Source organism: Magallana gigas, chromosome 1 (assembly GCF_963853765.1).
Source record: "Magallana gigas chromosome 1, xbMagGiga1.1, whole genome shotgun sequence".
NCBI lineage: Eukaryota > Metazoa > Mollusca > Bivalvia > Ostreida > Ostreidae > Magallana > Magallana gigas.
In genome coordinates this window covers 69,125,238-69,140,563 of record NC_088853.1, presented here as the reverse complement: position 1 = coordinate 69,140,563, position 15,326 = coordinate 69,125,238, and the positions used below count along the sequence as shown (strand labels likewise).

Genomic DNA, 15,326 nt, shown 5'->3' with positions numbered 1-15,326 from the left:
GAAAAACAATAGACTTTAATTAGATATACACAAACATGCACCTGGGCACACGACACAACTGCTGTGTATATCTTGTATATTCTGTGTTAGTTCCAGGGGTTTTCTTAAGTTGGACAAACAATAGACTCTAATTAGATATACACAAACGAACAAAACTTTGTCTAGACAAACAAAGCAGTAATATCTTGCCCGATATAACAAAGGCAGTTGAGAGTCTTTTCATCTTTAACATGTATCTAGCAGATCTAGAGTTAGAAATAATGAAAATTGAAAAAAAAAATACAAACCTTAAACCGATTAACAAATTAAATCAAGCATTTTTGGTTCATTATCTTTATTTTGTTTAATAACCGGATGAACTGAGAGAGAGAGAGAGAGAGAGAGAGAGAGAGAGAGAGAGAGAGAGAGAGAGAGAGATTGAGATTTTTTTCACCGATTAATTTATAATAGGAAACAAACATACTTTAATTAGTTTTATGCACATATTAAGATACAGAGACTGCGCTCATTCCTACAATAATTTTGAAACCCCCAAAAATTATAAAGAATTTAATAACGGCAATCTGTGTCCATCAGAGCGGTGCTGATGATAGCGATCTGTGTTTAATGGAGCGACGATTAAAACCGCCTGGAACACCCCCCCCCCTTCCTTGGAAATTATATTATCACTCGGATGACCCCCTTCCATCTCTATAAAAGAGCTTTTGCATTTAATATATGTTTTTATTGTTCAGCTTGATCAATATTTACTTAAAGGCCACTTAAAGACAGTGTAAAGGCAGTGTAAAGAGAGCGTAAATGCCACTTAAAGATGCTTAAAGGTGGCTTAAAGGTAGCTTAAAGAAGTTTGGACATTAAGGACCTATAAGCACTTGCTTAAAGGTGACTTAAAGGCGGCTTAAAGGTTGTATAGCCTTTAAGCTCCTTTAAGTCACCTTTAAGCCACCTTCAAGGACTTGCTTAAAGATGGTTTTTCGCCCTGTGACACTTTTTATGCCCCCCTTCGAAGAAGGGAGGGCATATTGCTTTGCTGCTGTCTGTCGGTCTGTCGGTCCACCAACAGTTTCCGTTAATTTTCTTCGCAGAGGATGAACATATTGAAATGAAATTTGATATATAGGTTAATCATGATAATATCTAGGTCAAGTTCGATATTTGGTACGATCAAGCAATTTTCGACGGAGTTATGGCCCTTGGACTTAGAAAAATTATAGTTTTTTGCAGTGTCCGCTCATTTTCTTTGCAGAGGATGAACATATTGAAATTAAATTTGGTATGCAGGTTTATCATGATAATATTTAGGTCAAGTTTGATATTTGGGTATGATCGAGCAATTTTCGACAGTTATGGCCCTTGGACGTAGACAAATTCCAGTTATTTGCAGTTTCAACTAATTTCCTTAGCAGAGGATAAACACATTAAAATTAAATTTAGTATGCAGATTTATCATGATAATATTTAGATCAAGTTCGATTTTGGGTATGATCGAGCAATTTTAAACAGAGTTATGCCTCTTGGACATAGACAATTCCAGTTATTTGCAGTTTCTGCTCATTTTTTTCGCAGAGGGTGCACATATGGATAATTATATGAAATTTGATATACAGATATATATAAATAATATCTGGAATAAGGTCAAGTTTGATTTTGGGTATGATAGAGCAATTTTCGACAAAGTTATGGCCCTTGAACTTAGAAAAATACCAGTTATATGCAGTTTACGTTCATTTTCTTTGTGGATGTTTCCAAGGGAGGGGGGCATAAATGTTTCACAAACATCTCTTGTTTCCGTTATGCGTTTGAGGAATCATATGAAATTTGCTGAACAGCTTCAAAATGTCAAACTACAGATCAAGTTTACACTTTTGTAGCGTCTGGTCAACATATTTTTGAGAACATTAACGTTTTATATTCCATTTTTTAATGTTCGTGTTCGTTATCGGGTTCGGTGTGTATTCAGTAATACTATCGTGCATTACCTGTACTATTCCTTTTATTGTTTCTAACAAAGTTCTGTAAAAGTTCTGTAAAATAGTGTCAAGCATTGTGTTAATTTAATCGACATCGGTTTTTTTTTTATTACAAACAGGTTCGTTATCGGGTTGGTCTGAATAACAGTGCATTGTTTTCAAAAACTTCTACAAATCGGTAGCAGACATGTACTGCTTATGCAATACTCTCAGAATGCTTTTTTTTAAATTAAGTACTAAATAAATCAAGGTGTTGTATCATAATTAAATGAACAAAAAATTGAATATTTAGGAAGAAAAACCGCATTAAAATGAATTGCGAACATCCAATTTCAAATTTAATCAAAGTACTGAAGTACTGACGGCAGTTAATTTTATCGATTATTATTTATTCAAAATTAACGATATGTGATTTTGCATGGCAAGTATTATCAGTATCTTAAAAATTGTATTGATCCAGGCAAGATTGAACTCTTGTCTTGTTCAACCAAACGCTCGGCTGTCTCCGTTTATCTCCGTTTATCTGTTTTGTCGAATATTAACGGAGACAGCCAAGCGTCTGGTTGAACGAGAGTACATTAAACTCTAGGGTAAGTATACATACGACATTAAAAAAATTTCTAAACTGTATGTACAATTTAAAATCTTGCTATTTTCATGGTATTAATGAATTAGTTTTCTTGAAAGACAATGCTTCAGAATATATAGCATCTAATTTATCGATTATTTTCAAGAACTAAGATTATACAAGTGGCACTGAAAACACCCTTAAAGACCCTGAGGTCGGCACTTAGATTTCAAAATGTCGTGAAGTCTGCAAGTATGTGTTTTGTTTAAGATGTTTGAATCAATTAAATCAATATCAGGTGTTTAGTAAATTCAACAAATATTTTGCAAAAATCTCGACATGCTACGTTTTACAGCTTGAATCGATATGATGATTCAACTGTGCATGTATAAATACTATTCTTTTGTCTATGCAATAAAGAAAATAAACCTTCAAATAAAACGGAAGACCTTAATAATCAGCCGTAGAATCGCAGTTTTCAAATAGCGAGTCATTGCCCATATTACAAGAACTGCACAGCACAAAATGTCAATTCATTTCTGAATTTAACATGTAAAACAGAGCGCAATCATAATAAGGTTATACAAAACGTTTGTTTGTTTTTTTTTTACGCTTAGTAGACGTAAAATTATGTTTGAATTATTATACAAAAAATATTTTTTTTTTAAATTCCTAAACACTGCTATTATACAATAATCAAAATTAAATTGACTGAATATATGTATATAGACGTGCGGAGAGTCTTTCTTATTGCATTCCTGATAATCCAGATTCAAATCCGAGCAGAGGCAAAGTTGGTCCCTGTTACATATCGACCAAGGGCGAAGTCCGAGGCTAATATGCTCTCAGCAATACTACTTAAACATGAATAACATCATGGTGTAGAGACGTACATGCAGCAATATGACGTCATCTGAGAACCAAAGCTTGGCCTACATTGTTTTAGAATCCTTTAACTTATTCCTTTAATGTTAAGAGCATTTATTTGAGTAACAAGGTTCAATGTTTTTCCATTTAAAGAAAAAGAAGTATGTAACATTCTTCATATCATGATCACATGGCAAAATCAAAATTCCATATGTAATTTAATACGATTTGTAACGGTGCTGTTGATAACGCGTAGGTAACTACGAATTAAGATTTATTGTGGTATTAACTTGATCCATTCTTCCACTATATTCAGCAATCAATGGTAATCACAATTTTTTGCGATCTTATAATGATAATTCATCAATATGTCACTTAAAATCAATTACAAATATAAAAATATCCAATAACCAATACTGAATAATAAATGTGTCTTATTTCTGAATTGCTCTATCATTGTATTTATTGGGAAACGTCTCGATCAGTAAAAGCATATACTACAGTAATGCTTCTAAAAATAATAACATAATTTCTTATTCCCTTTCCGATTGCTGATTTGCAATACAATTTCATACAACGAATTCAGTGGTTTCAAAGTTCGTGTGCACTCTCGTCATTGGTGAGGCTCGCCTATCCGTACTGCTGAGGGGACATGTGATGGAGGATGTCCCCCAGAAAGGTGTACTTTTGTGCTTTACGTTTGGCTGAAAAAAGAATTATAACACTTTTTAAAATAATACTAGCTGCATTCAAATAATATTTTACAGAAAAAAATAAAAAACAAAAAAAAAAAAAAAAGCAAAACCAAAAAACAACAACCAAAAACAAAAACGAAACAAATATCATATGTTCGATTTACTACAGGATATCTGACGGCCACTTAAAAAACTCCAAAAAACCGATAAACATACTTTTTTACGGGATCATTGGCTTTGGAAGAAAAATAAATATACATACTTGATATAAGTTAAGTGTGGCAAGTGGTTAAAGTACTAACAGGTGCTTGTCTCCATTTAACAGTGCTAAAAGTTAACGTCTGGACGGAGAGCAGGACTAGGTCATATCAAAAATAAAATGTTGGTTGTTTGTTATTAAGTGGTATATATATATATATATATATATATATATATATATATATATATATATATATATATATATATATATATATATATATATATATATATATACATATATGTTATACAGATTATGTGGACATCAAGTATTTTAGAATAACCTTTAGGCAGACCTTAAATTAAGGCAGACAAAAACGGGTCTGCCTGATTTTAAAAGCAATAATTAACGTTGGGATAATTATTAATTAACTTTGTTTATCATTTTTTTGCAATAACTAAACACAATTATTTCATGGAAATACTTTTTGTGTTTATTGTTTATTTAAGGTCACAATAAAACAACATTAAAAATGTTGAATGTATGTTTTTACAAATACGCAGCATACCCTTTAGGTGGACGATGTTCAACTTGATAAAAACCATACTTTTTAAGAGTATGTTTCATGTTTTTAAACATTTTTTATCATTTACGATAATGTTTTATCAGATCCCATGCTTTTTTCCGAAAAAAAAGTTACGATAAAAAAATCGATATATTTGCCACCGTGCCAAGTCTTCATTTGAAATATATTTTTTGTCCGAAAATGAGCCTCGGTCTTTTTCTATGGGTTGCGAAGGCTTCCGAACAAACATGGCTGCTTTGAGTTACGGCAAGAGATGCGTAAGTAGGATCAAGCTTATATAGACTAGCTTATTAAGTTTCTATGTTGATATTTTACTTTTAATCATTAAAATTCTTTTGTTGTCACACTCTGTTCATGAAATATGACGACAAAAAAAATGTTGAACTAAGGAAAACATTTCAAGGACTTGTCAAAGTTAAACAATAAAACACCAAAATGATTACTAAAAAATTGAATTAAAACAAAATATTTGCAGTTTTAAGTAAAGAGAGAACTAATTCTATGAGATGCATGCATTTCAAGACAGTAGGTTTTACATGATACATAATATGACGTCATGGTTGATTTTTGCGTCACAACAAAATAGATTTATTGTGAAATTAGCTAATCTATACTGGCGTGCGACCAGTTCTCGCCGAGTACCATTTCTCGCCAGTACATTGTGACGTCATTTTTCGTCTATAATTTTATGTGTTGATAAAATGACGTCACAATGTACTGGCGAGAAATGGTACTCGGTGAGAACTGGTCGCACGCCAGTAGTGTTACGTTTAGGAGTTAACATCGTATTCATATTAATTTAATGCATAATATGTATACCTTTTCAGCTAAAAGCAGTCCTAGAAAACGATATAAAGAAAAAGGTAGGAACATTTATAATTCAATTCATGTAAACATGCATGCCCTAGCCTACTGTATAACTGTTGACTAATAACTGTAATATCGCAAGAGGTTGCTTGTTAAATTATAGATTATAACCGAAATCATGTAAAAAATAATTCAGTGATAATTTGGATAATTATTAAGTTTTCCTAGCAAACATATTGTTCATATGAAGGGGGGGGGGGGGGGGGGGTAGGAACTCTTCTGTTTCTTGAGGTAAACATTTCCGGTTTACATGTTTACTCTCGTGACTCGTCTGCCACGGTCTGGGTAAATATCCTGTAATTTCTAGCATTTTATCTTGAATTTCAATAACATAACATGAAAATTTGTATATAGGTATTAATATGTTTTACGGTGCTACCGTTCTGGCGAGGGCAGCAAGTATGTACACATACCTTGCATCATTGTCAACCTAGTGTTATTTAGGTATCAACGAACGTTAAAGAATTTTTGAGAGAGTATTGCTCTACAATAAGTATGGTTAAGGTATTAATTTTACAATAAGTATGCCAAATGTATCAATTTTAATGGTTATGGTACATACAAAGCAATCCCTTACCCCTCTCCAGAGAGGGAGAGAGACTCGGAGAGAGAGAGAGAGAGAGAGAGAGAGAGAGAGAGAGAGAGAGAGAGAGAGAGAGAGAAGTCTGGTCCCTGTTTGTAGTTGTGTATTTTCCCACTTTTAAATTTAATGGTTTGACTTTATGCAATATCTACATAGATTTTTTAACTTTATTTTTTCTCTTTATTCCTTTTTATTTAGTTCAAAATGTCCTATTGTTTATTTCCTCCCCACTCATATAGGCCCTACTTTAATACCTGCCTACTGTACATGCATGCACAATTAGGCCTAGCTTAAAAATGGATCGATATGACAGTAAAGTATGACTCTTGCTAGTATATATTTATATAATCTCTATATTAAAAACAAAATTAAAAACAAGTTATACAATGTCAATGAGGCAGGTATCGCAGTCTATACTGAAATACTGAAATAGCTAGTACACGCATTACAGATGTTTGAGCCACCTCTAAATTTATCATGGGAAATAGAGCGCGAGAGCACTGTGACGACATCCATGACTTTGTTCGTCTTTGTTTATGTATCTCGAAGCATGTAACAAATCTCTTGAGTCTCGCCAAACAATATGCGGTACTCAAAACGTGTCCTCAAACCTTAACACACTGTAAATTACGAGTTAAAAGTCGTCCATTTTTGGCATAGCACCACGGATGAAAACATTAGAGAGCATTAAGGGACGTAGACAAAATATTTTGTTTGATGAGCTGTAGGTTAAGCTCGTTCTTTTTCCCGCGCACACTGGTTCTGAGAGCTCGCTTCGCTCGCCGGCCGACGAGCTGCGCTCGCTATAATAATATTATATGTATTATGTCATGGGAATTTTGAAGATTTTTGGTGGTTCGGTGTGTAGTGAATAAACAAGGCCAGTAACGTTATGTGGTCAGTAATAATATCTGGCATCACTAAGTCTTGTATCACTTCTAACAAATAAGTTCTGTAGAATAGTGTCAAGTAATGTGTGTACATTTTTTGTATTATTACAATCGGGTTCGTTATCGGGTTCGGGCTGTTCAATATTATATAGCTCTTTGGTTTGATTCGGGATACAGAAGATGGTAAGAAATGATATTGTGCATAACAGGGCATTATTTTCACAAATTTCTACCAGCGAATACTTAATGGACTTGGCGAAATTGCACAAGATAAATCAGAGACATAAATGTTACTTATGTCTCTGGATAAATTAAAGAGTATTATTTTTCTCCACTTTGTATATTTCAAGAGGCCTGGTATAACATGTCAAATATTATCATTAACCTTAAAAAATCCCAAAGAATATATGTTACATTTAAATACAGTAAAATGAAGTCTGTTTTCAATCTAAAGTAGAATATATAATTTGAATTTCCTCTGTTCTTTATCTCTTATTTTCAAAAAGAGTAAAGCTTTCATAAAATATTACAAACCGGTCGGGGATCATGTGTATTGCTTGAGCTGCAGTACTCTCAGAATGCTTTTCAACTAAATTAGACGCATATGGGCTTGTATAACTAATCACACACCAGTTCCCCAGTGAAATGTTGACAATCTTTAACCCAAGATATTTACATGAACTGACAAGACTGACTTGAAAATATGAGCCGGTCCTATGATATTGTGGTAGTTAAATCATTTTGTCAAAAAATCAATATGGAGATATTTCCAGAAATTAATGTTATTGTGAGTTTCCTCTAATTAATATATACCCCAGTGATATTCAGCGTGTCTTTGTTTACTATGCCTAAAAATATCCTGATGTCAAAATTCAATTTCAGCGCGTGCTACTGTACGTAAACAGAAATACTGCCTACCATAGAACCTGTGGTATCATATGTATTATAATTATAATAAACAATACAATTTAATAATGTATATTTACATTTGCAAATACATTTCCTTATGTGAACCTATAGAATAGCGAAAACTTTCAATTCTGTATGAACTTTTTTGTGATGTCACAATGTTCATAGCACGCGCTTATCGCTTGTTGCTTGGATTTCGGCTTCACAGGATTTGATCACGTGACAAACCAACTTCATATCCCGGTGAACTTTTATTTGTTTATTTCTTAAATATTAGTTTTAAAACTCACTAATAGTATAGATATATATTGCTTAAAGTAAATTTTTCCCTATGTTTTGATAATATTAATGAAAAACAGTGACTTGTGAACCCAGCTGTTATCTCTAGAGATTTCAGACATGCACAAAATCAAAACAAAGTTTGACAGTTTGATAAAATATGTTTTCTACTCTGTTAATTGGATGCAAGAACCATTAAAAAGCAATATTAGTGAGTAGCAGTATCGTCATTTCATTAGTTAGATAGGTCTGGAGTGAAACATTTGAATTCGAAACGAGAATCCTGCCTTCAGGTGGAAGGGATGAATATTCTGTTTTCATAATGGTGCCGGTTCTGATGTTTTTCTTGCAAATAAAATATCAAATTGTCGAAAGAGCCATGAAACAACGGCTATTTCGGACTAACTGACTACATGTAACTACAGATAACTATAACCACCCATCAAGCTTTATTGTTACCATTCTCACCATCATGATATTTTTTTAGCCCCTCTTTCAGGAATGATGCTATTAATTAAGTTCTTGAATTATTTATCATATTATAAGGAGATGAATTTGAGCAAACCTTGATATGTTATATATATATATATATATCTTCTGATTTTTCATAAAATGTACAATTTACAGTATTATTGATTGATCTTGCAATAATCTTAGTCATATAATACATACTTTTTAGAAAAAACGTTTGTCGCCTGATGCTGAGGCACAGCGTTATTGTGAGGCAGGTCTTGACAAGGACGGCTTTGAAGTCAAATATATATCAGACTATAAAGGTAGTATTTTTTTTTCTTTAATACATATTTTCTTATTTATATTTGAGTAATTTATTTAATTATGTTAAGATATCGCTGATGGATATTATCATTAACAGAAAACCACTCAACTTAATATTGTACTAATTCTAAATTAAGATACTGTAGACGTATTTTTTTCCACGGGGTCATAATTCCGCGGAATCAAAATATCAATTTAATGCGCGGGTAAATACTTACGCGGATTCTTTGAATGAAAAAAAAATCATTTGAATAATTATTATTAAATTTAGTTCTGAGCGATTTTCATTACCTAGAATTTGTCCAACTTCGGACTTAAATTGTAAGAACTGTTCACAGTGAACAGTAATGATCGGTTGTGCACTGGTCGGTAGTCATTAGTTAGCCGTCAAGATGTTACAACAAATATTTTAATCTTTATTAACTGTCAATTTATAGGTTCACATGTCGTTTAAATTATGAGTTGATCAGTTTTATCAATTAAAAATCAGAGCACAAAGGGATCTAAAAATTGCAGTAAAAACACAGGTCTTAGCGTGTAGTTAATTGGGTCATTGAAAGACAGACCCGCTTTGGGTTATTTGTCTTCTGACACATGCCGTTATTTCAAGCTGGGAGAAGTTTAAATTTCATGCAAGTAAATTTACAGAAAATTCAAATCTTTAGGAGATTAAATTATTTATTATGTGAATTCTCAAAACAAATTTGTTTGAGTTTGCATATATAAAAACGATAACACATCGGGTACACGTATAGGCAAGTGTTATATAATGTATTAACTTCCAGTTATCCTTATTCATGTAATGCAATTTCAAAATTTCGTTCCAAACTGCACTTTAAGTAGCCTGGGAAAAAATTCTGCGGAAAATTTGTGCCCGCATTCATAGTGTAAATTAATACCAAGCGGACAAAAGTACGTCTACAGTAATCTTAATGACACTTTCAGAATATTTCTATGATTTCCCTATGCATATAATAGCATCAATGTGAATTTTTTTTTTTAATATCTCTTACTAGTAAGGTTGTATTGGACACCTCCAAATTGTGACATACTTCGAATTTAAGTAAACAATCATATCAAGTAAAATTTTATGATTAAAATGATAATATAGACAGGTGTCCCATACCACCTAGATTCCAGGATTCTCTCAAACACTGGTGTTTAAAATCAGAAGCATTTAATGATATATATAATATATATTATCCTCTTTTTAAAACATTTTACTGACCTTATATTGTGACATTATTCCCTATGCACAATGATTTTAACGAAAGTTCATTCTTTTTTTTAACCAAATCTTTATGTGGTTTTGAAAAATACCGTATTAATTTGATTAATAAAGAAATTTTGCATTTCATTTCAAAAGTTTTAGTAATATAATGGCGTGTGACCAGTTCTCGCCACCTACCATTTTTCGCCAGTGCATTCTTACATCATTTTAATTATCAACACATAAAATTATATATGAAAAATTACGTAACAATACACTGGCGAGAAATGGTACTCGGCGATAACTATTTGTATGAAAATGTTAAACGTGACCCGTACTTGTAATGTTTTGTTGCCAATCAGGAGTTTCATTTCATCCATAAAACAGGGTTTGGCGTATTTAGTGTGGCTGAGCATGCGAAAGGGGATTTTCTATTACAATATGCTGGGGAGAAAATAACGAAGAACGAAGCAACTGAAAGGATGAAAAAGTCAACAGAAAACAAATTCTTCTTCTATTGCTACAAAGGACAGGACTTATGGTAAGAATAGTTTTGAATACTTTATTGAATCTTATGTATACTTTTGTGATGTTAATGAGATATTACATGTGCATAAATATGGGTACATGTACCAACCGATGACAAGACTTGCTGTTTATATATAATAATGTTGTGTTTACATGTACTATGCCTAAATAGTAGTCAGGGTTTGAGACAATATTAGTGCACAAGCCTATTGTTATTATTATGCCGACTGTTGAATATACGGACATGCTTTGCTATAAGTACATGTAACTGTGACGTTCGAGTGTTGACAAGTCCCTAAAAATAATCACTGGAAAAGCAAGTGTTTGTTTCTTTTTCAAATTAATCAATTGATTTGATAGTTTATTTAATCAACAATTTGTTGTACATTAAAAAGTCAACAAAGGTTTATGTTCTTTTCAAGAAATGAGAGACGTTTGGCCTTGCCGAGAAAACTCGAAATGTTTAGCAGACGAAATCTCATTGAATTTTTTTCTTGTACATTCGTTATCAAGCGTCATTTAAAAAAGCGTTTTTGTGATTCTCATGTAGAACAATGTAGAATTTCTTTGAAAAATGTTCAATCAATTTGTTCAAAAGTTCATTAGAAACTTTAACTTTAAAATTACCGTCAATAATGAAGTGTTTTTGGAAAAACAAATAATTTTAATTGCTTGATGTCAGCCGTACATATCTACATTTTATATAGATAAATACCGTTATTTATAATAACGGCTAATTTAGTGTAGCGGTAACGCGTTGGGCTTCAAGCTGGAATGATTTTAGCGTTGTGAGTTCGAATCCTGCTGTCGGCGCTTGAAAGATTTTTGTTGAAAACATTTGCCGTGCTCTATTACGGCATAGTATGCTTACGCTATATAAATCCTTTAATACTATGCGAAAATAGATGAGTAATGAATATATAGTGACAAACAGACAGAAGGCATAAAAATTTCTCTTAGACTATGTAATGTTTGTGAATTTGTTTTATTTGCTTCCGATTTTTGATTACGCTTTCATGTGTGAAATCATTAAAGATGAGTGTGATATGCTTATTATACAGTCCCCTGTAAATTAATTCAACAAATAAAATGCATATTTTATTATAAAAAAAACCCATAATTACAAGCATAGGGTAACTTTATTGATAGAAGGCATACATGTTAACTCTATCGCTTTATGTTGAAGTCTACAGCTTTTTACATCTGAGTCTGTTTCCCGCTTACTGCTTTGATTTGGAGATCTACTGCTTTTCTTCAAAATACATTCGTTGTTTTGTTAGATAGCCATTTGGTCCAAAAACCCTGTCAGGTTTGAATTATTAAACTCTGGTGTAGGAATACATGAGACTATAAAAATATCTTAGTTGTTCATATTATATAAAATCTGATTATTTTCAAAGTGTTTATTGATAAGTTTCCTTGAGAAACAAGCATACATTACATTGAATTTTTCTATTATTTTCAAGAACTAAGTCTTGTCAGCGGTGAAGATTTGTGCTTAGGTCCAAACACTGTTTCACTTTGGGTTTGCCAGAGTAACTGCATAGGAGAGTTGATTAAAATCAACTCCCAAAAATGATAATGTGTCAAAGAAGATATCTTGATATTTTCCCTTTCATCAATTTCAATTGTATTTCTTTCACAGGTATGTGTATTTTAAGTAAAAATCATCAAAAACAGATTGAAGCAATAACTTGGGATAGAGTAAAGTTCTTTATAAATAATATTATTTGTAAAATTTCGATAACTTAGCCTATTTTTTACTGAACAAAGGCAATTGTTAAAGTCTCCAAAAAATAAAATAGCTTTAACAGTTGGATGGTAAATACATGCAAACTTTTTGGGGGGCAGGAGTTGATATTGCTAAATATGTCAAGTTTTCTATATTATAGTTGATATCCTTCTCTCTCTCTCTCTCTCTCTCTCTCTCTCTCTCTCTCTCTCTCTCTCTCTCTCTCTCTCTCTCTCAATGTCATGAACGTGAACAAAAGTTGTCATTAAAAAATTCTGATGAAAATGAATTACACAAAATTATTTTACATTTTCCTGAAACTGTGTTTGCATGTTTGAGGACTTTCTGTGATGGTTTGGGGCTAACAATGTTTTCTACCTTCTACATACCGGGCCGGTACATGTACATGCTAACCTACAGTGGTGAAAAAGAGGTAAATTTAGAGCCCCAAAGAGATGGCATTGTGTGTGGCCTTTTTTGTGTATATTTTAAAGCACATAGTTTTATATACTATTTATGTAAATAGAGATTCTTATTAGTTATTCTTACTGGGGCTGTAAATTTACTTTGAGATAAGCAGGGCATTTGAGTTATCCGTGTTGACATACCCGGGTTTTTTATAATCACTTATATAGTAAAAATGGGTGGGACCACAGACGTACCTCGAGATATCTGCGGTATTCGAGATATTGGTGCTTGAGATACCGAAGTTTAACTGTATCCAGAAAGTCTCTCCTTATTTCAATTTTGAAAAAAGGTTCACAATTGATAGAAAAATTTGCAAAGTATATACAAAGCAATATGTACAAAAATACAAAGCCCATTAATGTGAAGAGTGTTATTTCATGTATATAGTATAAATTACTTAAACTTAAGGTACCTTACTACAGCTAGACTTTACTTTTCAAGACACTATATTACAAGATGGCAGTTAAAGGAATATGAGCTGCAATTTTCATGATGAAAATTTTTTTAACGAAAATGTCAAAAATATCATGGTATTTAAATTTCTTTTCGCCAAATTTTTGTGAAAAGGGCCGTTACGGAGCCTTAATTGGAGCGAAATTGAATTATTGTTATCCTGTACAAAAATTGATTTGCCATATGTTCCTTAGAAGAGATATCTTTTCTCTGACAAAAATTAATGATTTTTTTTCAACCTTATTTATCATAAAAAATTAAGTTACATGCAGACTTAGCATCCTAGCAGGATTTACAGCAAAATGAAATTCTAAAAAAATACAGCTCATATTGCTTTAAATGTATTGTTATGGTATATTGTTGTTAAATATCATTTATTTATCATAATTGCTCAGCAGTTAAAACATTGGGCTTGTGAACTGCAGATCATGAGTTGGAATCTGCCTATGACTTTTGTTCATGAATACTAGTGTACTGAATTGAATTTTTAAAAATACAGTTTTTTATCCAAAATTTACCTCCTATTTGATTTCTACACTTCTTATTCATCATGCAATCTATCATAATCAAATTTACATAATCAAGTAGTGTTGTGCTGATTTGAGAAATTATTTCAAGGTGTAGTGAGCCACATTATTAATAAAGGTAAAATACAGATTTTTTTTTCTTCATTTGTTATTTATAATTGTTTATTTTTTTTGTTTTAGCATTGATGCAGAGGGTGTCAGTAACAGCATTTGTCATTTTGTGAATGATGCAGACAAAACAGCCAATTCAGTAATGAAGCTTAAAGTTTTTCATGAAAAGGAGTACCTCTGTCTGTATGCTATGAAGGATATACAGCCAGGGGAAGAAATTCAATATAATTATGGGGACAAAGAGAACCTTTGGTGGAGGAGCAAGGTAAAGTATATTAACTAACATCATGGAGAAACTGAAATTATATACATGTAATTGATAAATAATAAAAATGAAAAAAAAAAACATTAAAATTTTTTGAAGATGTTATTTAATGTTAATTGTTTTAACTTCATACCCAATGATTAAGGTTCACATTTTTTGTATGTTTGTTGCCCTCATGTCTGTCTATCTGTCTGTAGATTCAATTTATTTTAAATATCCTGCATGGATAAATTAATTTAAATATGTGTGGATATGTTAAACAATATCACAACATGTTTGAACTAAATTAAATGTTCTGTGTTGGTTGGCATGGATGAGGGTTGAGGTATTAATTAAGGAATGAAAATTCTATGTTTTATCATCTGTATATAACTAGCAGGTTGATTTATTTCAAATGGACACCAGTTTTGTTAAGAAAATTAGAAAAATTAATGTTATAGTGCCTAGAATATAATTTTATTTTCAATTGATTTACTCAACAGTAATTTCTAAGATGGCACATAATTTTTTTTCAAAACTTTTCAGGATGTCTGCAAGTTTGGTAAATGTCATTTATAATTGCTGAAATAGTTCAAATAAATTTCATCTGATTTATTTTATTTATATATTTTCTTTTTAATGTTTTTATAGTTATTATTACCCTTGTGTATATATCAATTTAACATATTGTCTAATTTTTTGGTTTCAAATTGCATATGTGCCTTATTTAACAGTCTTTGATTGTCCTTATGTTAGTTAATAGAATAAAAACTGATAATAAGTAATGAAATAATAATGACCATATTCCTGAGTATAGGATACTTTTGGAAATTATGTTACACACCCATTCTGGCATTTAGAACTGG

General features: G+C 31.8%; 1 protein-coding gene and 1 long non-coding RNA gene across 9 annotated transcripts in view; one reads left to right on the top strand and one right to left on the bottom strand.

Annotated features, from left to right (window-relative positions):
• Window positions 1-3,921: 3,921 nt before the first annotated feature.
• Window positions 3,922-4,504, bottom strand: LOC136273066 (uncharacterized). Its single transcript, XR_010711238.1, has 2 exons — window positions 4,363-4,504; window positions 3,922-4,109 (listed from the first exon to the last, which is right to left on the bottom strand). It is a non-coding gene; the product is annotated as an uncharacterized lncRNA (long non-coding RNA).
• A 150-nt stretch (window positions 4,505-4,654) lies between these two features.
• LOC117680547 (uncharacterized) overlaps window positions 4,655-15,326 on the top strand; it is a 31,541-nt gene continuing 20,869 nt past the window's right edge. For 3 of the 8 annotated variants that reach the window (XM_066076612.1, XM_066076609.1, XM_066076588.1), the window contains exons 1-6: window positions 4,659-5,139; window positions 5,710-5,745; window positions 9,090-9,186; window positions 10,785-10,938; window positions 14,286-14,481; window positions 15,007-15,022. In XM_066076612.1, coding sequence (XP_065932684.1) covers window positions 5,083-5,139; window positions 5,710-5,745; window positions 9,090-9,186; window positions 10,785-10,938; window positions 14,286-14,481; window positions 15,007-15,022 — 556 coding nt within the window. In that variant the 5' untranslated portion in view covers window positions 4,659-5,082. Of the gene's footprint in view, window positions 5,140-5,709; window positions 5,746-9,089; window positions 9,187-10,784; window positions 10,939-14,285; window positions 14,482-15,006; window positions 15,023-15,326 lie in introns of all 8 variants that reach the window. The other 5 variants (XM_066076592.1, XM_066076607.1, XM_066076583.1 and 2 more) reach the window with 4 other exon arrangements.